Source organism: Ptychodera flava, chromosome 16 (assembly GCF_041260155.1).
Source record: "Ptychodera flava strain L36383 chromosome 16, AS_Pfla_20210202, whole genome shotgun sequence".
In the NCBI taxonomy this organism is placed as follows: domain Eukaryota; kingdom Metazoa; phylum Hemichordata; class Enteropneusta; family Ptychoderidae; genus Ptychodera; species Ptychodera flava.
Genome location: NC_091943.1, coordinates 27,653,463 through 27,681,423, shown reverse-complemented (window position 1 = coordinate 27,681,423; position 27,961 = coordinate 27,653,463). Strand labels below are relative to the sequence as shown.

The following is a 27,961-nucleotide window of genomic DNA, read 5'->3' as shown; positions in this document are numbered from 1 at the left end:
AAAGATATTTCATTCAAAATAACATTCTTTTATTGACTTATTTTCAGCCTATTGTACTAGTACACCAGAAAGGGCAGATAAACTGGCCAGAGTTGGTCTCAAGCAGATATAATAAACAAACACGGCATATATCAATTACAAAAAATTTCAGAAACTATAAACGGAAAAAATAGTAGTCTCCTAATTGTGCTTTCTTAAAGATCATCTGTAGGTTCATATGAATCTCATTCATTACAACACAGAAAACGTACAACACTGAAAAAATGTACTTTTTGATTTCTCCTCAAGATAATTTTTTTTCCCCTTTTTTTTCAATAATCAAGGCACAAAAATTGTGATAATTTTTAAAATCTTCAATGTACTTTCTTAATGTTTTCTTTATCACACTGGATTTCATTTCCACATCACATATCACATTAAAGAATAGTTTTTGGCTAAATAACTCATTATATGTAAGACACACCTGCACATTCTTCTTTAAATATAACAAAATTAAAAAAAACCATATAAACCTCTTTTTGCTGTACTACCAAGTGAATACATTGTAGAGGTTGAAAAAGAAGAACTACCATTACTGTTAAGAGTTACTTCCCTTATTGCTGTGCTCTTTGGCAATTAATACATGATTAATTTTCTTGTTTGTGTAAAAAAAAAAAAAAAGCAATACTGGTGTTGAACCACAGCTGTGTAAAGTGTTTTTGCCCAGACTTTCACGTGCCGGGGCGTATAAGTGTTGGTCAGCTGTGGCTTTAGCAATGCCCTTATGTATCCAGTCTGCTGTGTCTAGACAGCAGAGACTTATTCCGCACTCGACAGACGACAAGAGCCACTACACAAGATTATGCCAAGGCTATGCATGCCTACAGCAGCCGTCTGATTTGATCAAAGGTAAGACACACATATACATAGCCTATAATATAAGTCAGAATTACAGCCAAGAAAAAAATTGTAATAACGCTCTACCACACCATTTAGCAAAACTTCACAGTACTGCACCTACAATATATCATATACTCAGATCTAAGCTAGGCTTGCACTAGAACATTTGGATAACACGCTATGGCAGAACTCTTGAAATTCACATTTGTCGTTACCTACAAATGCACTTCAAGATCTAACAACTACCACACCAACTATGTACATCTCTGCATTTCTGGGCTGCACTTTGATACTATGCCATATATGCCCACACCTGCATTGATCAACAGCAAACACCTAAGAAGCAAAAATTCTCATTTCTATAAAAGCCAATCATTTCAGGGGCTTTAACTCTATAATTAATTCTGTACAATTGCTCTTTTATTATTATCATTTCTTTACAATTTATTCTCACAATTTGTGATTTCTTTACAATTACTTTACTAGAGATGACGAAACCCCTAAGCACCACGGTAGCTGAAGCACCTTTTATGTTTGCATCTCAACAGAAACCCTGCCACCCCCTACTTAGCAATGGTCCGTCCACCACCACCTACAAAGCCTGTACAACGGGGACAAGGGGTGAGCCACCTTGTGCTGTAAATGTAGGGGTGCACTTTTTTTTTATCAGGCTCTGAAGATCAATCAGAAGTATTCCACTCTGTTGGTGGACGCAAACGTTCACCTCGGTAAATATATGAAAAGACCGTGCACAGTTTACTATGATAGAGCAAAGACAAAATTTACAATGCTACATTTCTGTAATACTGCAAATACTATCAGAAACACAAAATCATGGAAAGCCCCAGAACATTTTCCATGACAAGTTTATCAAGCATTCCTCATTTTTCAAAACACAGACAACAAGGCTAACACAGAATATCATTCTCAATGTATTCAAAATTTCAACGAATAAGTGAGAAAAAAAATTACCCAACCAATACATAGGATTCTCTCAAATTCTTCGCCTTGGGTAATGTGCAAGACATGCACCAAAACCTCTTGTAACAGTACACACCATCAACACTGAAATTTGTATGATACGCTGATTTGGAATCGATATATGCGGGGTATTTACAATGAGGAAAGGAAAAGATATATAAATTATATATATAAGTTCTAAATCAAACGATGCACACTGCTTAATACATATTGCATTTGAATGTTCGTATGGTGGCAGTGACGCTCTGTACTCTTTTCAAACATTGTGATTTAAACGTTATTTTAGATTTTTTTTTCCGATTTTTCTCCTTTATATATGAATTCTACAAAAAAAGAAACACCACATTAGTGTAAAACACTGTGAACGCACACAAGTGTCATAGTATATATTTATCGGCGATTTGTCACGTTTTGTAAAGAGTTAAATACTGATATAGTTTTGACGACGTATTGCCAGCAAAACGAAAAAGGCGGGAAAGGAAAGATAAAAAGTTTCAGACACAACCCACAAACGGGTCACACAATCAACATTTTGCCATCGCGTTCAGTAAATAGGGCATGTAGAGTAGCTTGCTTTTGCAAAGCAGTTCAGCACACTCGGAGAGCTCTGGAAATCTGGAGATGATCTCGTCGAACCTGTTTGGATATGCTGGGTAGTTTACCTGCATGTAGTCATGGAGGGCACTGAGATAGGGCTCTCGTACTTTGTCAGCAATGTCAGAGTCTGAAAGTATTGAAAAGAAGAGAGAACAAAACAGGTTATTGGCCGGGTCTTGACTCAGCATGCTACTCATTATAAGTTTCAAACAGTACTAACGGCCAAAATCACAGTACAGATCTTTCTAGCTCTTCTACATTCACATAAAACCAGCACTTTACATTCATTATCACGTCACAATTTGAATTTTAAAAGCACTCAACTGGTTGGTGGGAACACTACTAACACTAGTGTCTCTGGCCTTTTCTCTCACTTAGGTGAAATTCCAAACCAATGAACGTATCCATCTTTAAAAATAAATTCACCAGAAGAGGGTGCGTGTGTACTCATCGATGTGATTTCAATTTTCTTACAAATAATGTAACATAGCTTGCAAAATTCTATGAAGTAATCGTACATGATTTCACTCAAAACAAGGCAATGTGACAAATTAGTTGGATGATCTGACTGAAAATGGCATATATACTTACCATTGTTATTACTGGTACAGGCGTTGTTGAGGAGCACCACCACTTTAATCAACAGGTATTCATCCCGTGTGATTTTATAAGTATGGAACATGGCTACGAGGTGGGTCAACTTCTCCACTACCTCTCCCATTTCTTGTCGGAAGCTGTCCATGTCGAGCTTCAAGTCCAGAGTCTGGTTGAGACAGTCTTGCAGGTACAGCATGTTCTTGTAGACGTGCTGCTCAAAGCTCAGCCCCCGGTTGGTCGTACTGTTCCGGAAGTTGATGGCGTTGACGGCCACCGAGAGTAGGAGCAGCTCCTGCCATTTGGACTTCAGTATGTGCGTGTGCTCCTCGGTGGCCAGTCGGGTGTAGAAGGGAAGATGCTTGACCCACTGGACCAAATGGAACACCAGATCGTCTCCCAGCTTGCACAAGGCCTTCATGAGGTCATCGGAATACTTGATGATCCGATCGGCCCCAAAGGTATCGCTGTACGTGATTTTACTCAGCGCGGTCTCTGTCTGTTGGAGAACCTCGATCATCTGGGCCGTCTCTGGCTGGACTTCACGGAAAGGGCTGTGGGGGTGCTCTTTGTTGACCGAGAGATGGCCTTGCTTGTAGGCGTCCCTCTCCATCTTCATGGCTTCTCTGGCTGCCCTCAATGCCTGTTTCTCGGCTCGGTTTCTCTTGTTCTCCATCGTCTTCTGTTGAGCCAGTTGCTGGAACTTCTTGCGCAGCCTGTCATAGTTGTGAGGTTTGCTCTGAAAAGTAACATACCACAAAAAATTTACACCTTTCTTGCCTGAAATGCTCAGGGTCTACTTTCTGAAATATACAGTAAGGAGTATCCTGGGTATTTTCCTTTCAAAAAATTTCCTCTTCCACTATGATGTTAATCCTTTGCAGTGATTGGTTAAGCTATCACACAAAAGTCACATGACCATGAAATTTGCACTGTAAAATACATAATTTTCCACTGCAAAGTCAGAAAGGTTACAACAAGGCACTGGCTTAGTAAGCTGGTGATGTTCAGAAACCTACCTTGTAAGATAACCCTGTGTTCCGACCACCTGGCATTCTATCCTCACGGACAGCTGTAAAATGAAAATAAAAAAATTCATACCAATTAGAATAAAACTTTGTCACATCATGTTGGCATAAAAGATAGTCTGAATCAGCCAAACTCTTTGGCTCTTAGCAACTTTTTCTGATATGTTACACAGTTAGGCTTTTAAAAATTTTACATCAGACTATTTTTTTAACTAAAGAAGTTACACTATTGAACCATTGTACATTCTTTCACACACACACACTCAATTGTGGTCCACACTTTTCAAAACTTGGCCGTCATCACTATTGATGGAAAGTCCCAGTCATCCAAGCTTTACACACTCTCCATTCAAAGCAAATACACTCTGTCTCAATGGAGTAACTTCCTAGCATTGTTTCTGGGGACTGTTGTAAGAACAGCAAAAATTTCTAACACACTCCCTGTCTCCATCTGTCTCCATCTACATGGAAATGCTGCCTTCCTTATTGTATGGAACATGGCTATGAGTATGAAATGGGTTTTTATAACTGAATTTGACCTGGAACTTCAATGACAAATTGCCTCACTCTAAACGATCATACTTCAGATGTCTTTACTGAGAGGTATGGGACATTAAGGGGTTAAGTTCCCCTCATTATTCCATACTACTGCCAGCGTGGGAAATCCAAGAACAAGTCATCGTTGATGACACAGTCCCCACTTGTTAATGGGTACTTTGATTACAGGTCCTCAGAGAGGATAGAGTCCTCTTCATTAGGTCTGTGATAAAAATACTTTTGAATAAATTCGCTTGATACATGTCTGAGTTGTAGTTCAGGACATGGAAAAATCGTAATAAAATGGCCACACGGTGGCCATATTGGATCGTATCACAAAACAAATAAATGTGCATATATATGACATAGGTCAATGTCCTTGTAGCAAATTTGATTAAAATTGGTTGAGATATGCCTGAGTTACGGCTTGTACATGAAAAAATCATAACAAAATGGCCGCACAGCAGCCATATTGGATCGTATCACAAAACAAATTAATGTGCATATGTATGACATTGGTCAATCTCCTTGTACCAACTTTGAATAAATTCACTTGATACATGTCTGAGTTATGGTTCTGGACATGAAAAAATGTAATAAAATGGCCACACGGCGGCCATATTGGATCGTATCACAAAAAGATCAATGTGCATGTGCATGACATAGGTCAATATCCTTGCACCAAGTTTGAATAAAATCGTTGAGTTATGCCTGAGTTATGGCTCTGTACATGAAAAAATCGTAACAAAATGGCCGCTCTGCGGCCATATTGGATCGTATCACAAAACAAATTGATGTGTATAGCTATGACATTGGTCAATATCCTTGTACCAACTTTGAATAAAATCTGTTAAAACATGCCTGAGTAATGGCTCTGTACATGAAAAAATCGTAACAAAATGGCTGCACGGCGGCCATATTGGATCGTATCACAAAAAAATTGACGTGCATATCTATGACATTGGTCATGTCCTTGTACCAACTTTGAATAAATCAGTTGAAACATGCCTGAGTTATGGCTCTGTACATGAAAAAATCGTAATAAAATGGCCGCCTGGCAGCCATATTGGATCGCATCACAAAACAAATTGACGTGCATCTGTATGACATATGAAGTAATCCTTGTACCAAGTTTGAATGAAATCGCTCCAGGCATCTCTGAGATATCTGCGTGAACGGACGGACGCACGGACGCACGCACGCACGCACGGACGCACGCACGCATGCACGGACATGACCAAACCTATAAGTCCCCCCGGACGGTGTCCGTGGGGACTCCAAGAAAAACAGCAACCGGACATCTGGACAGGTAATTTTGAAAAGTAACCTGCACAGTACATTGACAAAATAGTATTGGCCATGATAATTACATCATCGGGTCTGCACAGCTTGGTTAGATGGCCACAGCTTGGTTGGGTCTTCATAGTAGCATAGTCTCTCTAAGCAAGAAGGGACGCTCCCTGCCAAGGAAACACCCTTGGCTAGCGAAGTTGTGATAATTGTCTGGCATGCGTACACATCCCTACTTATCTCAGCAAACCAAGACCCGAAAAATTATTTCCATCTGAGCATGTGGCCTGGGCAAATAAATGTAAATTTTTACATGCCCGACAAGATTTACAGGCAGGCAGCAGTCAGGAAGTTATTTCTGACTCTGCTTCTGTGACTTATGCTTTATATTCCTACCATCGTACTGATTAGAACATGGAATTGACATATGTTTAGCAGCAGGATGAACGGGAGGTGATCTGGTCTACATTGGTGAAAATTATCTTGTCTATATTTACATTCATGAACACTTCCCCTTTGAAGGTCTCATCTGAAACACATCCGTTCACTTACTTTTTATGACAATGGTGACCATATACAGATGCAAATTTATTTACTCACAATGACTTTTCTTTTGTTTGAGGAAAAACTGCTTTTTCTCTTTCATCAACCATGCTATATTGATATCACTGCTTCTCACAACAGTAAGAGGGGACGAAATTCAAAGATTTTTTATTACAAGAATTTGCTGTTTAAGAATTAAATGATAAAAAATAAAATATGTGAAAATGTCAATGCCATGCAGGACTAATGAGAAAAGCATGTTGTTAGGCAATGACTCTCGGGAGAAATTTAATCAGATGACATTAAAGGTAAAAGGTAACAGGGATGGGAGAGTTTATTGGACAGCCACCAGGGGGAGAATAATCAGGGTTGAAGCTATCTGAACTCCATGCCAATTATTCCTAAGGGTCGACCACATTTTTCCACTTTTCAAAATTCTGGCATAGCCTGGACAAGGATGGATGGCTTCAATGCTGAAAGTATCATTATGTTTCCTGTGATACATGCATGTTCATTCCTGTTTGCTAAAAGCTTTGTTTCCATTTCTTGTGTTTTGTTTGTTTTCTTTGCGCTGAATTTTCTTCTGTCTCTCTTCCTTCCCTTTTTTTTTTTTTTTTTTTGACTTAAAGGGGAAGTTCACCAAGGATGATTTTTACATATGTGGTAGCTCTGTGGTCATTTACCCAGGAAAAACTATTTTCACCATTTATAACTCGCAGGATTTTTTACAAAAAAACGATAAAATAGTACAGGAAGTTGCCCATGTAATTTGAATCATGGGAAAAAGCTCCAAACTTGGAGCTTGCATAATGTGATATGGAAGGGACCATCTTTGGACGGGTATGGCCCCCAACATTGTCCTCTCACAGTAACACAGTAGTAAACAGCAACACAAAATCTGACAGTGGAAAGTTTATTATAAGTGATTCATTGTTTATGCAAGGATAAACAGTATAAACAAAAATTATGTAAATACGCACAGCCTGGTTTAAGCATGGGTGAGTGGACAATGCCATACCCATGGGAAAATGGTCCCTTCCATATCACATTATGCAAGATCCAAGCTTGGCGCTTTTTCCCATGATTCAAATTACATGGACAACTTCCTGTACTATTTCTATCGTTTTTTGTAAAAAATCTTGCAAGTTATAAATGGCGAAAATAGCTTTTCCGGGGTAAGTGACCACCAAGCTAGCACATATGTAAAAATCATCCTTGGTGAACTTCCCCTTTAAGGGATAAGGACTATTCTGATTGTGAATGTAAATGTCAAAAGGCAAAGTCTAATCATAAAAGTAATTTCTCTTGAATGATGTAACCACTACCGGTGGTAGCATGATTTTGACTACACCGCATTGATTTTACTTTTCTATTTTTAACCATCCTACTATTTGTTGTCTGACTACATATCATATCCGACCACCAACAATCCCAATACCGGAAGACTTCATGAAAATCAAAGACGTCTATGACAACATGACGTCCATAGAATCTCTTGCCTGCAACACAAAGAGATGTGGTCTGAAGAGACTGTGTTTTGTCTATGAGCAAGATCACAGTGTTTTAGCATACCGGTACACTGTTTCTGTTTCCTCATTGAAAACTAAGACAATATTTTGTATCTGCAAATTTTAAAGACCTGAAACTGCAAGTTATAAGGCCCTGTATTTGTATATTTTCCAGAACAAAACTGAACATGACATAAAAATGTCCGATGTTACCATTTCTTAATGATATCGAACTAAAACTCTATCAAAGCAATGTAAAAATCTTCAAGCTGTTTCACCCTGCTATGACACTGCGTGTTTGTTTGGTAATTTGAAATCTGCCCCTTGACTGAGATACTGTGATTTGGTTATGATGTCAATTTCAAATTTCATGGTTGGTCACAGCAGCAATTCAACATAGCATTTACTGGTAGTTGACGTTTGTCAATTGCAAGCTTATGTCAATGGTAGTCAATTGCAGCCGCTATGTCCATGGGAGTGGTAAAATGATCAAAGTATCAAACAATTATTTTTTTCCAGTCTACTGTCCAGTGTTATTTTCATACACATAACTGTCATGGCACAATGATGACTTTAAAAAGCTAATGGGGCATAAATAGCATTGTTGTCACAATGTCACACGGAATGTAAGTCTAATATGATGAGCTTCACGAGATGGGCTTTTTGAACAAAGGTTATAAGCTGCCTACGCGCTACATGCAAAGCTCCAATGAACAGAGGGTAGGAGGAAGAGGGGGGAAAGGGAGGAAGAAGAGAAGCGTGATTGCTGACGACCTTTCTGATACAGTTCACGCTCTTCTCCCTCAGTCAATGAACTCCCAGCCAGAGTCATTTGCATATTATTCTGATTGCTTGGACTCTTCAGGGCCACTTGGCCGGAGTTCAATGACCACTCTCTCATCGCAACATTTCTGCCACCTTGCCGATCATGACAACAAGTGCGTCACACGACGCAACGATTCAAACCGGCAGAAACTCTTAATAATCCGGGCGCGTTCTCTTCACAACAAAATCAAAGACAAAGACAGCCACCCTTCCCCAGTTTAGTGAATCTCCTAGCGTCTACATCGCGTTTCATCTTCAAAATGATGAAAAGAATATTGACCGATATGTGCTATTTTGCCTGCGTCAGCAGAAAGTTACATAATTGCAGCAATTTTTTTGGGTCAAAATTAGTTTTTCTTTTTCTGCTGTACCAGAGTCTCCTCAGATAAATGACCCACAAGCCCTCACTCAGTTTATTCCATCATCGGTGATTCTTCAGGAAAGAGCATTTTCTCTGAATATTTCTTCAATACAGTACTATTGGATCGTATATTTTCATTACATCTGTTCTCTGATACATGTACATTTTCCTGTCCAAAGTCTGTTGCAATGCAAAATATCACTCCTTCACAACACAGTGAGTATAAAATGCAATGTTATCGTTGATAAATATTCTAGCAGGGATTCAAGTTTAGTTTCCTACGACAATACTGGCCATTACGCATAAACACAGGTCGTGTTGACAAATCAAAATTGGACGTTTTGTTGTTGGGTTGTTTGCAGATACTGTCACCATAATACAGCGAATACCTCTACCTGTAAGATTTTTTTTCCAATGCGAGAGACAGCCTGTAATATTTGCTTTCTGGATAGTCAAGAATATTTGGATCTCTCTGCAAGGAGTTCCAAAAGAAAGTATGGATAGGATACCACTGGACTAGAAAGCCTGCACTGTGACTGGCAAGTGAATGATAAGCTGTGGCTGGCTGCCACAGATTGAAAACACTCAGGGAAATAGTTGAGCTTGCCGCTCTACCATCACATTATAAATCAAATTTACCACAAGAAACTAATTTTGAAGATTCCCCATTCATTCAAATCAGTGAATATTCTCCAGAACACTAAACCACAGATTTGCGGTGGAATATATATACACTCTACGTTTTGTGTCGGATCTCAACAAACAGTAATGAGTACAAAGGCAGTTTAATCTTCTTTATAGCATGGCTTGGTTAAGTGTATGCTCTGCTTTTTTTTTTTTGCAGCTTGGCTATGTGAGCAGCAATTCTTTCTTTTGTCCTTGAGCTGTGGTTTTTTTTAAAAATTGTTGTTTTAGTGGTTAAGACAGGAACAACAAACCCCTCCTACATTCACGCTCTTCATATTAAAGAAAGTAGCTATACCCTCAACACCTTCAGCTATTTGTGGATGAGTGGGACCACCACGGCGTACCAGTGGTACATGGTTCACACTGCAGGAGTCAAAACATTCAAGTTGAAAAATAGTAAATGACTGAGAAACTGCAGCTATGCATAGGTGAATCTTTTTCAAGGCTTTGCTTGAAGACATCTTATTGTTGCCTATATCTAACCAGTCTCCTTTTCTTTTGTATTTTTTTTTTATCTCGTACCAAAGGACTGTGTGATGCAGGTTTTCATGTAAGCTGATAAAAAAGGTTCAGAAATGAAAGTGAGAACAGGTTCACTGAAAATTTGCGTAAAGCAATCAATTTGGCATCTTGACCATCCGAAGTAAATCTAGTGTTTTCATGCAGATCCCGTATTTCTTTGAAGACAATTTACGCCCCTTGACACAGTAAATTTTAGGTAAAACCATCATTACTTTCTACTAGGCAATTAGACCATTAACTTCAGGAAAATGGGGAGATAGGCTGGAACAGAGGTGGAGAGGAACTGATAATGACAGAAGGAACCAACAACCGTTTTATGCCATACTGCGCCCTTTTTTTTTGCAAATGTGTACAATCGGAAGTATTGACCAGCGAAGGTTCTGAAAACGACATTCAAAAGACTTCGGTCATTGTTCTGGTTTTTTTTCGTTGGCCGGCAAGGGGATTATGACAATCAATAAACCCTTTAAACAATATGCGCTAAGAACTTGGTAACATTTGGACAGTTCTATCCATGCCTAAAAATAGCCATCTATCAAAGGATGAGACAGCCTGTCAGACAAAGTCGGAAAACAACAAAAGTCTCAAGGACAAACCAAGAAGAACGCATACTTGGATTTTATTGAAAGCAGTACTGAGACAAAGCACTCACTACTATTGACAGGTTCAGCAATTCAAAAAAAAAATTTCTTCCACGATAAACAAAAGCATCTACTGGAATTCGAAAAAGAGACGCCCACGAGCGATGGGAGTTTTTGAGAGCTTAAGCAAACGTTAAATTTGGCTGGCCGCATGTAAAACCTACGACAGAAATACTATTGTCACAACCTCGGAATGCCAACTACAGGTGCAGGATTATCACCACTGGACAATGTTATAGGGTGGGGCTTGAAAATTTGGATCGGGAAACAAGAATGCGTAGCCACCTACGACGAAGACGGAAATTCAAAGAAAAGTTTGTTGCTAAAACTGTGGCCAGTTTATAATACATAGTTATGAAAGATGTAAAATTATGTTTGGTGATCTGTAATTGGGTTCAATTTTTCACAGTGTTATAAAATAACGTCCCTTGGAATTCTTGTGGTGTGGTTGCTCTTTCCATTTTGATTGAGTGACAAGGCCCAGTGAAAAATATAACTGCCTTTCACATGTCACTGCAAGTTCTCCGTTGCAAAGGCTGTGTTCTGTTTTCCTGACATTGAAGACTTGTCATGTACAAAATCTGAATCTACTATAGATTACATCCATGCAAATGATCGCCCTAAAGACAATTTTCCTAAAAAAAATTTCCTTTGATGGAAAAGGCACAAGAAAATATTACGCTAGCATGCTATAAAATATACTGCCACCTTGGTCACAATGGAAAGAATATCTAGCCTCTAGGAAATCCTGCAATTGTTCATCATGGGCTTTGTCCCTTCTTTCTGGATGCATTGGCGTTTCATTTTCTATACCTCCTTTTATAAGCCATACACCCTGCAACAAATTCTGTCAGTGGTACAGCCAAATCTACTGATGGATAACGTCGGATGAGACTAGCCAAAGACAGATTTCCTACATGGTTACTTAGCTACATCGTGTCACCTCTAACAATGATGTCACACCCTCTTCACTAAGCTCTGGTTCAGAATGATCATAACATTTCTCTGTTTTGTAGCTTAATTACGTATATCATGGTTCATGAGAAATTTTATCCACAGAAGCACAATGAGATTTTCTGTCATTCACATTAAACTGGTATGATTTGTGGCACACTGCATATGCTAATGATCTGGTGGGGTGTTTGATAATGCTAGAATCAATGACCAGGCCCGTCCGATTCTACTCGCTGTAGTCATCACTTCACTTACATCACATCAAGAAATCAGTTGTTTCGCAACAAGATTCTCTCCATCAAACTGCCTGTCGTCATGGCAACCCTTCCATACGCATGAAATTACATCAACAGAGTCAATGAAGGTTTGCCTTTTTTGGTTTTGTTTTCGTCTTCACATCTACTCCTCTAAACAACTTATTTTTAGAAAACCATTACACATAGTGAAAAAGAACCAAATGTTATGATGTCTCAAATCTGATTAAAGATGTAGTGCTTGAAACTTTTTGAAGATTTTTTTTCCACCATGTATCTTTATTTTATATGTCAACTGTTCGTTCATGTTCTTCTCCCCGCAGCGTGTTGGAACAGTCACTATTCAGCATGTCAGAACAGCATCTAAATGCAAGATGCACTGTTATTGTTTACATTTAAATTCTAGTCAGGATTAATATTCAATTGTCAACAATTCCAACACAGTCTGTATACATGCACAGGCTTTTAATAATAGCTATGTGAATACTACATATCTGAACATGCTTTAGGGAGTAGAACAGGAAAATGTGTTTGTCATTTAAAGATAAAAACATTGAAAAAACCATCAAAAGTTACAGCTAATGTATTTTTATAATCAAATGTAGGGATTGGCATACATGAAGTTCTTTCTCTATCCTTGCTATGCAATTTCAGTCAATCTTACTGTATCATTTCAGCACATGCTCAGCTTTGGTTTTGCAATCCCTTTTCTATCATTTTCTATTATCCTACAGTAGTATCAAACTTAATGCAACCAAAAATTCTTCTTCCATAACGAAAAATTAGCAATAGTTGCTGCTACGTAACAGTGGACAGACTCCCTGGCGGGGAGCATAATTCACAAGAAGACAGGAGCACAGCGCCCCCACATTCCACAGAAAGAAAGGCCAGGTAGAGTGGACAAACAACCGTGTTTCAGAACTGTTCGGATGAAGTGTGACCAGGTGTTGAGTTTCAGCAACGAGTTAAACCTTTCACCATCTACCACTGACTTGACAGATTTTTGTTAAAATTCCAAGAATTCAAAGCCTTTTTTCTTCGATGAAAATCTTCAGAAAAGAATCCTTTTTAATCTTTCCCATGAGACAATAGATTAGACTATCAACAAGTGTACACAATGCAGTCACCTTGGAAAATACCAATCTCTTTTACAGAGATAGAAACTCACAATCTCATTTACTCCAAACAGCGCACCAGATTCAAAAACAAAATAGACAACTCCCTCTTCTGATACAGCTACTTTGAATTTCATTCCTATTTTTAGTACAAGTTACCATTTGAAGCGAGTCCTTATGGTTGTTTTCTAATTCTGCATAGTCAAATTAGGAAATAGAATTACTATTTTTTTTTTAATCTTTGAAAAAAAAAACGTTAGAAAGGAAACAATGAATGATTTTTGTACGAATGTATTCACACTTGCCCGAGTCATAATTCTAACACCTTAAAGAAATCAGAAAAAACAAACAAGCGCAATTTTTCCGCAAATCACCGATCGATATTTTCAACTCTTCTGCCTTATTTGCTACACACTACAGCACAGGCAACTCAGATATTTCCTTTGTTGGTGATAACCAGTAAAAAATTTTCAAAACTGGATGGCTTTAGGGGGCTCTGAGAAATCTGAAAGGAATGATAAAGGGAGGAAGAAGATGAATTAATAAGTGTTGGCGCCGCTGATGAAGAAGACGGTCTAAATGATGGGCCTATTGTTGTCTGGGTGAGAATCTGCCAACCTGGTTCCACATTGCTGGGAGACATCAGCCTTGGCTAGAGATGAGCTATCTGTTGCCGCATTCTGATGGTAATTATTTAAGAAAGGTCAAAGACCTGGTCGTTGACCTGTCCACTCTTGATTGCCTGTGGTGAAGTAACAACCTTCAGCCACTGACCACGGAGATGCCATTCAATTGCAGGGGGGTTTCAGCACGGAGGGATGCAGGAGACTGAAAAAAGACGATGCGGTGAGGAAGCCAACCCAAGTTCTGGGAAGTAGTTTACATATTAAAATTACTTATTTTTTTTCCCCTCTAGCTCTCTCTCTCTCTCTCTCTCTCTCTCTCTCTCTCTCTCTCTCTCTCCCAATGGTACTCTGGAATCCTCAAACACCTTGGAAAGTTTTCTGACAACTGTTGACACGAGAGTTTGTGTAAAAGAACACTTCCATCGGGATATTTGCTCAGTGTTTCTTTATAAAGAGGATGAAGATAACAACCTCTCAGTCTCATTGTACAAAATATCATCAATGAAAAAACAGCTGCATTTCTATCTTTCATCATACAAGAAGACATTTTGCTGACTGTGTAAAATTATTTGACATCCCAATTCTGCACTGACTGGACTTCACAGCCAAACTTGACTGGGATGAACACACCTGTTTCTTACATTTAATCCCAGCCTACGCCCATTATTGCAGTCACAGTTTTGAGAGAAACATACCAGGCGAATGAGCCAATATCATGTGACCTGCAGAAAATCATTGGGAAGCATAGGGAGTAACCCTTGACATCAGAGTCAATAACAAAATTGGGTTTTACCAAACACAAGCAGCTTTGATTGACAACTGCTCTCTTCAAAGATACCGGCATCTATGAAATAGATGTGGCCAATTGTATTTTGCTGAAAGTAAATTTAGCCTGAAGACAGCAGTTTGAAGTCCAGTAGCTGAAAGATGCTGATCAGACAGCGACATTCCCTCCTACTCCTTTTCCCAGTGTCATTACAAAGCAGACGCCTTGGCTTTTATCCAGTGTGGACACTGCTGAGTGAGCGCTGGCAATGTCCTTGAGGTTACGTAACGGAACCTGGCAGGTTGCCACAGCGTGCAAGACCATGTATGGTGTGACGGGTATCGTCACAAGTGTCTGTGTCTCTGCTTTGAGTGTACAATGGCCTTGGTGTCCAGAAATGCTGCTGGTACAGTTAGATAACCTTCCTCAATATGTTTTCCCAATCTCTCGGACCACAGTCTCACTCACCCGGCTAATCAAGTCTGGCTGGATGTCACGAGGCAAATCCCCGGTGGGCAAACCATCTCACATCTGATGTTTTGCCTCAGCCCCTTTTACACCTCTGTTGCCTGGCAACAACATCCACAGAGCTTTTTTGTCACAGCTGGCATTTCGTCCGAGCAAAGTCACTAAAAATGAATTTTAACATTTTCCCCACTGCGCATCATATTTTGCCAAGAGCATGTTCACATACAGATACCTGACATCCACCATTTTGGGGACACTTGACCATTACAGTATTCACTCTCCTTTCAAATTCAGATTCAGATTGTAAATCACAAGAAAATAAATATCAGATTCTGTAATTTTTACAGTCAGCAGTCTCACTTAGATCATTTCATACTGCACACCACTATGACTACCCCTTGTCTCATCATCAGAAAGTAAGAACTAGAAACTTGTCAAAATTACTCATTGTAATTGCATTACAGAGGTGGTACTATTCAGAAGTTTGGCTTTATCAACACTGCGATGTTGATTTGAATCCATGACAGTTGAACTTTGTTGAATTAAAGGATGCCACTTGAAGGTGGACTAATCCAGACTGGCTGTTACTGAAAGTGGGAAACTCAGCTAAGTGCAGCACAGCTCAGCTCATCACACACTGCCCTGGATATCCTTTAGAGCGACGGTGGCATTGAAGGCATTCAGGTGTTTTTCACCCATCGCTGTGTCATTGGGCGGGAAACCTTGGGAGTTTCATTTGACAGCGTAATAACAAGCTTGATCTCCCATGGTCAAACGCCTACCAACACAGACAACACCACTCAGGGACGTCTGACCACAGCTTTCAAAAGAAGACACACAACCAAACAACAACAACAACAAATGTCGGACTACATTCTTTTTTTGTTTTGTTGGTACCATTGTCGAAAAAAATCACAGCAAAAGATTTTGAAAATTGTACACACCTTTTACCCACTGTTGTGTCTGTATCGTTTGTTTGGCGTTCTGTAAATCCACAAGCACACAAGTTCGAAAATGATTTCTGAAGACAAAACTACATTTTTTCTGTGATGTCATCAATATTTGAGAACAGACAGCTGCTGATTTAGTAGAATGAATCGTCACAGCCTCAGGGGCCGAGCACCTTCCTTTGCTAGAGCTACAGACTACCATCTGATGACTTGCTCATCTTTTAAAACCCTATTAAACAACACCTGTTCTCCTTTTTCCTCACACATTTGTCTGATTTAGCCCATGATGAGTTTTTTCGATGGTTTTCTTTTTTAGTTGTGTTGGTACATGTAGCAGCTCAACAGTGTTTGTTCGGTTTGGAGTAAACATTGAACCAAAAGAGTTTACACATCCCACTTGGCCTATTGACTCTTGCGTCTCACAGATATTCTGGCTTGTCAAGTGCAAACACGATACAACAAGTGTAACATCAGCTGAATGCTACAACATCCCACCGAGAGCTCTATGTTAATGTCAGCGGAACCTCAACTTTTTATTTTTAACACTGAAAGTGAAAATAATGGAAGGAGAGGTCCAAAACTCTGATGAAGCTGAAAGACGCACACAATCCACATTCATCTGAGAAAACAGCGGCATCAGAGATCAAGCAGACTAGGTAAACTCCATATCTGCCTCTAAAATGTTGTATGTTTGAGCAGTGGACATGATGTGGGACCAGAGCCTTCCAAAGGCAGAGCAAAAATCAGGGTCAAAAGCAGTACAGAGATATTAATCTCAAAGTCTTCATATGTACCAATTTTATCATTTAAATGGGTGCCAAGTTTTATTTCTTTAAAAAGTGAGTTACAATGGTACTTTTCACCCTGAACCAGAACCCTATACAATGGTCTAGGACCTCTCCACATCTCTATGGTGTAAGCTCCCCCACCTTCCCCAAGGTATCAGGGGGAGCATACAGTATACCCTAACCAAGGGGAGGACCTAGACTACTTAACAAGGATCTTATAAAACATATGTGCTGGTGGAAACCATGTCATTGAGAAACACCTAAATTGAATTTTTTTTTTGTTTGAAGAAACCTTCAGTGTGCAGAATGATATTAAAAATGACAGTGACGAAGGCAATAAGAATAGCAAGCGCTGAAAAGATTTCAGTTAAAAAAAAATCAATATTATAACTTCTGAATGGGGAAAGAAAAGAAATTTAATAAAATTGACGACACTGGGCAATTACTTTTTTACGAACTAATCAAATTAACTGGTAGTTTTCACTCTGACAAAACTGCGACCAAAGCCGTTAACGTTTAATTTGAATAGAAGATATAGCCGTCAACTTTCACCTAGATTTTTGTCATTGAGACTGCAAAGTTGGGGAGACTTATGACAGTCAAGGTGATGCTTATCATGTGAGAGCCTTGCTGGTCTAGAAAGCAAGCGCAACAGTTTCCTTGCAGTTAAAGTCTTGAAATTTGGCTCAGATAGAAGAACCAGATAAAACCCGGTACAAGAGCTTGTTTATACACCCTGCACAAATCAGCAAAGTAAATAGTTTCATCTCTGCTCTCCCACCCTTTAATTCTTATCTCAGATTTACCAGTACCTATTTTTAGATCAGTCAAAACACACAGAGCAGGCAGATTTACAGGGTTTTTTATTTGCCAATGACCTCTTCCTTACTGGTTTTTGGTTTTAGCCATAAACAAATTGTGAGGTTCCCTTCAGTGGTGTCACGTGTTTGGAAAGTAGACCACAACTAAAAATATTCTCCGGCCGGCCAACCACAAACTGGGAAGCTAGCCAAAAAACTATGTGAAAACCTTCACAGTATTGATTTGGTCCGTGCTAGGTAGGCAGACGGCATGGTAATCTCCCTGAACTAGGGGGGTCTTGTCTGTCTCAAGGTTACTGTAATGTAAAGTTTACAATTGAGCTTGAATACTCCCCCTGATTAAGCAAATCAAACTGGGAGACAAAAGAATTCATCTGGCTATGTCAAACATTTGAATAAAATATGATGTGGTTACGTAAGTACCAACTAAATGTAGTGCTATTCAAACAGACAACGGGTAACACACCCACCTGTCTCTTGTCTGGTTTTGCGATTATTAGCATATTGCACGCAGAGAAAAAAACAAAGTGTAAAATTCACAAAACAAAAATCCTGTCAGGAGAAAATACGTTTTTTTCTTTGATCACAACACAAGTCAAATATTTTACAGAGGGACTGAATTCTTTTTAGAAAAGGATTATAAGCATCAAGAGTGGTCAACCTGTATTTTGGATCCACTTCAACATCAAGACTTCGTGGGTTTGGGGGAATTGACTGTCCACTAGCTCTAGTGTATGAAACTTAACTCTATCTTTCAGCTCATCTATTGTAAGCACATACATGTAATTCCTACATATTATGCAGAATGATGCAGTTTGTTACATTAAAATGCAAATTTTGGCAACATATAGCTGGTATGAAGATCAAAACTCATCTTGACTCACAGCCTCCCCAATACCACTATGACCACTTTTTAAAGGGCAAATGAAAATCTTGAACTGAATTCAAAGTATAGTTTTCCTCCTGGTTTTTCAAAAAGTTAGTTATCAACATCAAATAATCCAAAACCGGACTACTTTAATCATGTAGGGGGGTGTGTGGTATCCAAATCACAATTCAAAGTACCACTTTACTTTGTGAAAGTTTTTTTTTTCGTTGCAGTTCTGTTCATACTTTAGATTTACATGAACTACTTTTCCCAAGGATAGGGGAAGAGGATCTTCCATGAGCAAGGTGGAAGGTGGTATAAACAGGTTCCTGCGGAGAATGCAGCCATCCACTCACTGGCATTGGATTGTCAATCACCTTGCACCGGCACCGTTGTTACCTAACAATGAGCCGTGTCATGTCTGAGCCGGTACCCACACTCACAAACGACAATCAGTCGCATCTTTCTATTTGCCTAATGACGATTTCAAAGGGACAAAATCCTTGGGTTTGAAAAGAGCCAAAGCAGAGGATGGAATCCGGTTTCTATGAAAAGGGGAGATATCAGCAATCAATATGCAAATGACCATGACTGGTATGCAGCCACTGATTGGTCAGCACCCTTGGATATGACCTTGAAACAAGTCCAAAACTATTTGGCTTTAAGCCCTTTATGTGGTGGCAATCTTTTGACTTTGCACTAATTAAGCGCTCTCTCTGTGATTAAACCATTCTATTAAAACTACTTAGACAATGTTTTGATTATCCAATGGCCTTGAAGACTGTCTGGAATGAAATTGTGTTTTTGTTTACTGGCTGAGGGTATTTCTCCCCTCAAACAGTAACACAGTGTAAGTGTTCTGATCATCTTTTTTTTTACATTGGACATTACAAAACACAGATTACAAATGATTTTATGGTGTTTTTCCATCATTGGAGTAAAGCAAAACCAGGGATTCGTTCAACTTTCAAGTTTTCCATTTCTTTAATCCCACAACCGCACATAAAGGCTACCAAAAAGATCAATCTCATAAACGCAGGGGAGGTCATAAAAGTCCCAGCAGCTCCAGTTCTAACCTTTGCAGCAAGGAGTTCAGACTTGATCGACAAAATTTTCTGTTCATGCATCGAAGAAAGCACCCTCTAAAACACGGTACGACGCTGAATTCAAAGTAAAGGGCATACATGATCATACTTCAATACAATGATTCAACAATGACAGGCATTCACACAAATACCTTTCATAACTGTGAAACAACAACAAATTCCAACATAAAATTCAGACATCTATTCAAACACACATTCACACAGAGATTCCCAGGTGCACATACATCGATAACGGAATGTCAGAGACATGCAAAAACGCCGGAATCTCTCGATCTATCTATCCATATCTATCTATATCTCTACTATCTATCTATCTATCTATATAATATATATATATATATATATATATATATATATATATATATATATATATATATATATATATATATATATATATATATATATATATATATATGTGTGTGTGTGTGTGTGTGTGTGTGTGTTTGTAACTTCTAATACACCATTTTTCCAAACTTTTTGGATAAGAAAATTCAATTCAAATTTGAAATGTGAAGTCGATATATTTTACTGTTTGTTCAATTGAAACATGATTCAAACTTGAATTTGAATGATTGGACCATGCTGGGACTTGGACGATGCTTTCTGGCCAGGCAGCCAGCCTCTGACTATTTCTTTTTGTTTTTGAAATCTGGAATCATGGAAAAAGATTTCAAGTAGTTCTTGGTATTTTGTTAAATCCCTTTCTTAGGCCTTGAAATACCAGAAACTATTGAGAAAACTCAATGACAGTTTTGATGTCTGACCATAAGCCATGGTCAAGATCATTCAGGGTCTGGACAAGGATACCTGATCACTTTCTTTATTTTAAGTTGTGAAATTGGCTTCCACGAACTGCGTGTACACCATCCAAAACCATAGCAGGGTAGTACAAGTTATCAACCCATACATACAACTCTCATGGCAAAATAAATGTGACTTTTTATTGACTGCTGGGCTCTCTCAAGTTCAGTGCTTTTTTTCTCATGAGGACCTGATAAACTGATATATGACGCCAAGATCTGTATAAGATCATATGACTTGCTTTTGATAGACACAACTTAACTGCAATGGCAATGTCCTGCAAACTAGACTTAATTTGAAAATTCTGCAAATCTAATTTGAAAATTCTACAAATCTACAAGAGAAAAACTAAAACCTACCTTCCAGGAGCATGCCTTTATCAAGACACTTTTGGAAGCGACAAAATTGGCACCGGTTTCTCTGCGCTTTCGTAATTTCACAGTTGCGATCTCCAACGCAGGTGTACACTCGTTTGTTCTGAACAGTTCGTTTGAAGAATCCTTTGCAACCCTCGCATGTGATGATGCCGTAATGCAAACCTGTTGCTCGGTCATCGCAGATACTGCAATACATCAAAGACTCGTCTTCTTCTGAGTTGCTCGCTTCACTGTGACCCTGACTGTCCAATCCTGAGCCTACACTGTCTGACCGCTTGGCGTTGCCGTTGCCCTTGGCAGGTGTAACTGGGGCAGAATGAAAGTGTCCATGTGGCCCAGGTATGGTTTGTGGGGGGAACGGGAAATGTGTGTTGATAGTTGGTGTGAAGGGGGTCCCTGGTGTGTAAATGAAGCTGCTGGCACTCATTGGAGATGGAATGATGCTTGAACCGGGACTCGGCAAGCTCCCGGTCGGCGACGACCGCTGGCTGACCGACGATGACGAACTGCTGTGAAAGAAACGTACGGCATCTGCACTGAGTGGTGGGTTCATCAGTATTCTGTCTCTTTTCAGAAGTGGATTCTGTTCAGCTTTAACAGTGTACCCTTCGGTAAGCCGCTGATGCAACTGAGATGGCGTTGACGGAGTCTGGGGTGAAACAGCCAACAAGGGAGGTGGTGGAGGAATCATGGGATATGACATTGGTGGACCATTGGCACCAGGTATTAAAGAAGGTGCCACTTCCCTCTTCTCTGGACTTTTCCTGTCTTCTTTGATATTATTTGACAGTTCGCTAGCTTGGTAAAGCCCACTCCATCTTTTAGTTGGTGGTAACTTCCTCAGTCTGATCTCATTTCCGCCATCTTCTAGAACTTCATCAGTCTTCAGTTTCTTTATCATTTCACTCTCGTCTGCCATTTCGAGACAGGGTCCAGAATTTGTCCTCTTCATCATCTATTTCAAATAATAATAATAATAATAATAATGTTAATGAATTTTAAACAGAACCATCAAGATTTGAGGCGGTTCTCTATTATTTCCAATGCATAGTAAATGAGGACGCCCATACAGCGCAAAATGATACCTTTCTGTATCCAAGAACTGTATACACGGGCAAATTGGGGGAAATTCTGATTGTGCAGTGACCTAGGTGCAATAATGTGGCAATAATGAGGCTGAAATATTGTGACAATAATATAGACGGCTTTTGCTGTTTTTGCGCTGCCCAAACAACAACCGTCGCACGGCCACCGGGCCGAATTAATACAGCTAGTAGGAGTGACCGTGATTAAACCAATATATCCTAGCTTTTTCTTGGGTCTACCTTGCGGTAATATTTACCAACAGTACTTTTACTGCACGGGCCAAGTTAGCTTTCTTGAACTTCAAGGTGTACTGCAAAAAGCTTACCTTTAATTTTGGGCGAAAAAATGGTTAACTGTCGAATGCTTTATCATTACATTTGAGATTTGACTATTCACTAGCGTATATTTCGAAAAGAAACAGGTACGAAACGGAAAGTGGGTAGAGCGTTACTCCTCTATTTTTCAGCGGCGTACACTTACGTAGACTAGACGCCGCATCGGTATAATATATAAGCACGATGAATCCGAGATGTCGGCGGTTCGCCGTCCGACTAGACTTCAAGCAAACTCTGCGTTTGAGCGCTGCGAGTTGGGTCTCTGTCGTCTGCTGAATTGAACACCAGCACACGCGGCGGAATACCCCTCGGACGTCATCGAAACCGCACGTTTTAACCCAAGACTCGATATGGTAATTGCCATCAATGAGCTACCGCAAATGCATGGGAGAGCTTAACAAGATTAACGCTTCTATTTGGCACCTTCAGAAGTGATAAGTGACACTGACAGTTATGCCACGGTGCGTTGATGACCGCGACCACTCAGAGCCCGGGTTGCGTTCGCGACGCGACGGCGGTGGAAATTCAATCGTCCACCGCAAAGCCAGTAGTGCATAGATTTGTTACCGTACCGTTAACAGTGTACACTTCCTGGTTTAGCTTCAACCGTCTACCGTCTGCATGCAGCAGACGAGCTGACAAACTCTGTCCGAACTGGTAAAAGATGGCTATTTTTAAAACACCATAATATCCGACGACGGCCGATTCACAGACTATACATGCATGAGCGGTATAACGGAGTACAGTGAGTTCAAGCTAGTGTTGTTAATGACCTTTGAATAAAAAGGTGAAATATAGGACACCGAGAAACTAGTTCACATTACTTTGACAAGTACAGGTTGACTCACCGGATAAAACTCGCCCTAAATTTATCGGTGTTGACTGGTACTGCGGCGATATGCTACTTTGGGGTTGTCCAGTTTAGATGACCACTGAGTCAGTGTTACGCCCCGTTCAGTCTTAAGTCTGGCGAACACAACACGATGGTTGGCTAAAAATAACACGTAGAGACCGGTATTAAGAGGAATATCAATTAGAGTTGAATGAACGCTGCACGACCTTCCTCGGCAATGGCGCACAACGCAGAAAATAAACAAATTCTACATTCGCGGTAACTAGCTTAGACATAAATTGTTTCCCATTTAACGGCAATGGGGATCTGAAGCTTTGTGTATGGATTAGACCTTTACATTTTACACTTTTGCAGCCGTCAATTGGATAAATTGTGTCCACAAAATGAATGATGATGAAAATTATTAGTTGTTCGGCGGAATAATATGAAGGCCAACAGTGTGCTGTGAAAGGTATGTAGACTGTCGTCAGTCAGTTCAAACCAAGTAAAAGATAGGGGATGCAAGTTGTACTGGAGGGACAATTAGTTTACGTCATCACCTGATTACGACTACCGGTGATTTATAAAATTTGCATACTGTATCGGTACGGACATATGCGATGTTTTCGGTCACAGATGGGATTTTCACCAGTCTGGAGCTGTTAGACTCAGTTGACAGTTACATTTTATCATATTGAAATGGCGATCGAAGAAAGTCGGGGGGGGGGGGGGAATGGCATAAATTTGTCTGCAAGGGCTCCATGGCAACGATGACGTAATTATGATGCCGGGGCTGACGTTGGAGTTTCTCGGGCAATAGTCTCACGTCTTCAGACAACCGGCACAGTGCGTGCGCGTGCGCTACTACGACGAAACGCCAAAGTATGGCATGATACCGGTGCCGTATTTACTAATAACGGGAACGTTCTAAAACCAATACTCCTAGCAACTGGAGAATGACAGCGTTCAGGCTACTCAGTTGAAAACCATCAAATCGAAATTATGTTTCTTCCGTGCGAAAGCAAGCTTTCTACGTGAGTCCTCATGAGCTGTGATCCCTCCCAAATAGAGGCGAAAAATACTCTGTGCCTTAAGTTCGTCATGCACAGTGCAGTTTCTATCTTGTTGTGACATCCCCAAAGTCCAAATAACTGAGATTGCGTTCAACATATGGTGTTTGAGTTAAGTGTAGTATAGAATATAAGTGCAAAATAAACAAAACCTCCGAAACAACCTTGAGGTGTAGTTTATTGCGATGTCAACATTCAAGAAGTTGATCTTTATCGGACCTGAAAAATATAAATTCTCATTCCTTTTGACTAGTTGACGGTTTATATACTATGCGCATGGTTGAAAAATTTCTATCAGGCGTAGGCTAGGATACTCACTTATATGAAAACTCATGTCAAACCACTCACCCCCACACTTTTGGTGTACACTATACATACGTATACACAACACAATCACGTGCCCAGCCAATTTGCGGGGGGCGGGGGTGCTTTCCTGTTGGCGTGTGCCGCCGACCGACCCTGTCATTGACATGGGTCAACTTATAATCTTTTAGTTTCGAATTGACTCTCTCTGTGATGGCCAAATGTTGACCTACTTCTCCATCTCAACCCCGGGTGTGACACTTCAGTTATACCCATGCTCCTTCCTGAAATTTCGGGCAAGTACCCTTCTCCTTGACTTTTCGTCCACAAAGGAACCCTTTTTTGAAAGATCAGCAAGAAAACCACAACACTTAAAACATTTGATTACGGTTTATAGTTTCAAGCTTGCACATTATCAACTTTCAGATACCCTCATCACAGTCCGCTGGATTTGAAAACTTTGTCTTTCTCGGCCACTAAATCTTGGTGATATTAATTGAAAAAACCCTAAAAGTGAGAAAATGCATGGGTATCCAGTTTCTCTGAAATGTCAACGGCAGTGTCTGAACACATACTCCTCGATCAACAGAAGGGAAATTGGACACTGGTGAACGGCATATAACCGGGTTGCTCGAGAGAACCCCGTGCGCCACGTACCCACGCTCTTTGCCGATACGAGTGGATGGTGTCAGACATCGAATAAATAAATTCGAGGAAATTACTTTGGCATGAAAATATTAATATTGTAAAAGATTTATCACGGCCTTAAAGGGACAAAGTCGCCCATTTTTTCATGAATTTTGTTTGATACAAGATACTGCTCATATTGTCTCACATGTTGAAAGATACAGATTGAATGGGTGACCATGCATATATTCGACCCAGGTTTTAGACAGCATACATGAAACCATGGCGAAAATGAATTAATGGTCATGACCATTAATTCATTTTCGCCATGGTTTCATTTAATTTGTCTAAAATCAGGGTCGAATATATGCATGGTCACCCATTCAATCTGTATCTTTCAACATGTGAGACAATATGAGTAGTATCTCGTATCAAACAAAATTCATGAAAAAATGGGCGACTTTGTCCCTTTAAATGTTATAAAACTTGGTAAAAAGTCCAGGTTTCGACGAACTTTGTTGCGTGAAAGTATGTGAATGACCTATAGGCCTAATGCCCACTCAACAGGACTCTGAAATCAGTGAGTTTTTTCGTTACCATGGCGAGGCTGCACCTTGATCCATCACCACAGCGCGACGTACAATAACCGTAACCATGACAATACACGCCCACACAGCACCGTAAAATGTAGATCGCGTCACAGTCACCTGTGGTCTATTCAGCTCTGGGCCTATGCGCCTATAGACGTGTGTACATATGCCTCTCAGGCATATATATATATATATATATATATATATATATATATATATATATATATATATATATATATATATATATATATATATATATATATATATACACGTCTATGGGACGCATAGGCCCAGAGCTGACTAGATCACAGGTGACTGTGATCGCGTTATGACGAGAACGCAAAATAGATTTCTAGCCTCTCTAATGAGCTAGCATGACAGAGAAAGGGAAAGTAGTGGATTGCAGATGAAGATCAGTTCCTCAGAGATCCGTTTTCTGAACGCGCAGGTCGACCTTGACGTTTCAAGGACGACGCAATCATCAAGGTCAAGTGCGCTTTGACTGGGCGCTCAACACAGTCATCACTCACGTCAAGGACATGTGATTAACAGCTCTGTCCTACATTTACGTCGCTCGTTGACAGAGCGCTGAGCACGTATCCAGGTTGCGACCTAATTTCTGTTCAGAGCGGGTTATGGCGCAACGAAATCCATCATTGCCTACGCTCTGTGAGCGTTCGTTCACTGCGATCGAAAGTGTCAAACGCGTGGTATACTATACGCGTGGTGTAAAACCGCGCGTTACGTATGTAGGCGTTCCGGGTAACAAAAACCAGTCAGTGACACTTCATCTTTCCGGCTTTCCTTTCCAGATGAAAGGGGAAAATTGTCATTTTCTTCCTCTATACGTAGGAAAAATGAAAACCCATGGAGTTACAGGGTATCAATGCACAGGTAAGCGACACGTCGCTTCGCGGTACTGATTCAACCCCTGAATCAGTACCGAGCGCGAATTCGAAGCGACTTATCGCGTACCTGTGTATCAGTGAATGTTATGATGTCTGTCAGGCCTATAAAAGCTGCCGTTTTGCTATGTACGGAAACATTTGTTGGGAGTCGTTGAGGCATTTTGGTTTCAGACCTTACGTTTCTCAGGTCCACCTCCCGTACCAATATGAATTTTGAAGTGCAACCCCCCCCCCCCCCCACCCCCCGATTCAAATTTTGGTAACAATAGCAACGCCCGGCCGCGGCCAAAGTAAATCATCATGGTTATCACTAGCACCGTGTGACAGTTCACCAGTCAAAGTTCACGAGGGGAAAAGTTGAAATTGTGGCCTACATGTCACTGGCATCATTGTTGCGTTTCTGTGGATAAATACCTACACTTCATGGGGTATTACCCCCGGGGAGTACTCCCATAGAGGTGTACGGGTATGTGTCGCCCGAATGGAGCACTTCTTGACGAAAAAAATCCCTAAACATGGGTCGATCTTTCAACCGAAAAATCCTAAACATTGGTCGATCACAAAGCAAATGTCCCATGCTTAAGGAAAACCTCCACATGTAACATAATAAAAGGTGAAAATTTCCAAAATTTGTTAAAGAATCGCTAACAATGGGTCGTATTTTTAGGATATGCACGTTTAGATGTTATCAACTCGGACGGCACACCCCGTATGAAAATATCTAGAGTACCCCCTTGGGATATTACCCCGTCTTACTCCGCTTAATTGATGAGTTACATGAGAAAATTTGCGAAGCAATCACAATCCGTAGCGATGTTAAAGGTGATCAAAAGTTACCGAGTCTATTTCCTTTTTTGATCAGCCAGGATAAATGTACTCAAGAATAATGGTTATTCACTGATATAGATTGGCAACATTTGTTGCAAATTGAGCTGTGCGAAATCCTATTTTCTCTGTGTTTTCGGAAGGTCTTTATTTTCTTTAGCATTGAGTAGACCATCGTTAGGCTCAGTTGGTAAATTGGAAAAATTCTCACCTGCTGAAGGTAGTTGGAGCAACAGGTGCTCGGAATTGCCAAGTATAGGCAGAGAGACTCATGTTACTCTACACTGATAGTCCACGCGCCTGTGGTGGTGGTGGTGGCGGGGGTCGACTTCGCCTGGATGGGGCCTTTTCCAAATATTTTCAATATATTGCGGATTCTTCATTTTCACATGGAGTGTATTTTCCCTTTATCTGTCAACTTCAAGCGTACCAAGTCGAGAAAGAGACACAGTTCAATGCCTTTGCGAACTCCAAATATTTACGGCAGCAAGAAATTTA

The 27,961-nt window shown here is 40.1% G+C and overlaps 1 protein-coding gene across 1 annotated transcript; it reads right to left on the bottom strand.

Moving 5' to 3' along the window:
- Positions 1-7: 7 nt before the first annotated feature.
- Positions 8-23,383, bottom strand: LOC139114460 (nuclear receptor subfamily 6 group A member 1-like). The gene is made up of 5 exons (XM_070676212.1): positions 23,157-23,383; positions 20,870-21,842; positions 4,071-4,123; positions 3,049-3,790; positions 8-2,584 (listed from the first exon to the last, which is right to left on the bottom strand). Exons 2-5 carry the CDS (start codon positions 21,840-21,842, stop codon positions 2,385-2,387), a joined length of 1,968 nt encoding a protein of 655 aa, XP_070532313.1. The 5' UTR covers positions 23,157-23,383; the 3' UTR covers positions 8-2,384.
- Positions 23,384-27,961: the final 4,578 nt, after the last annotated feature.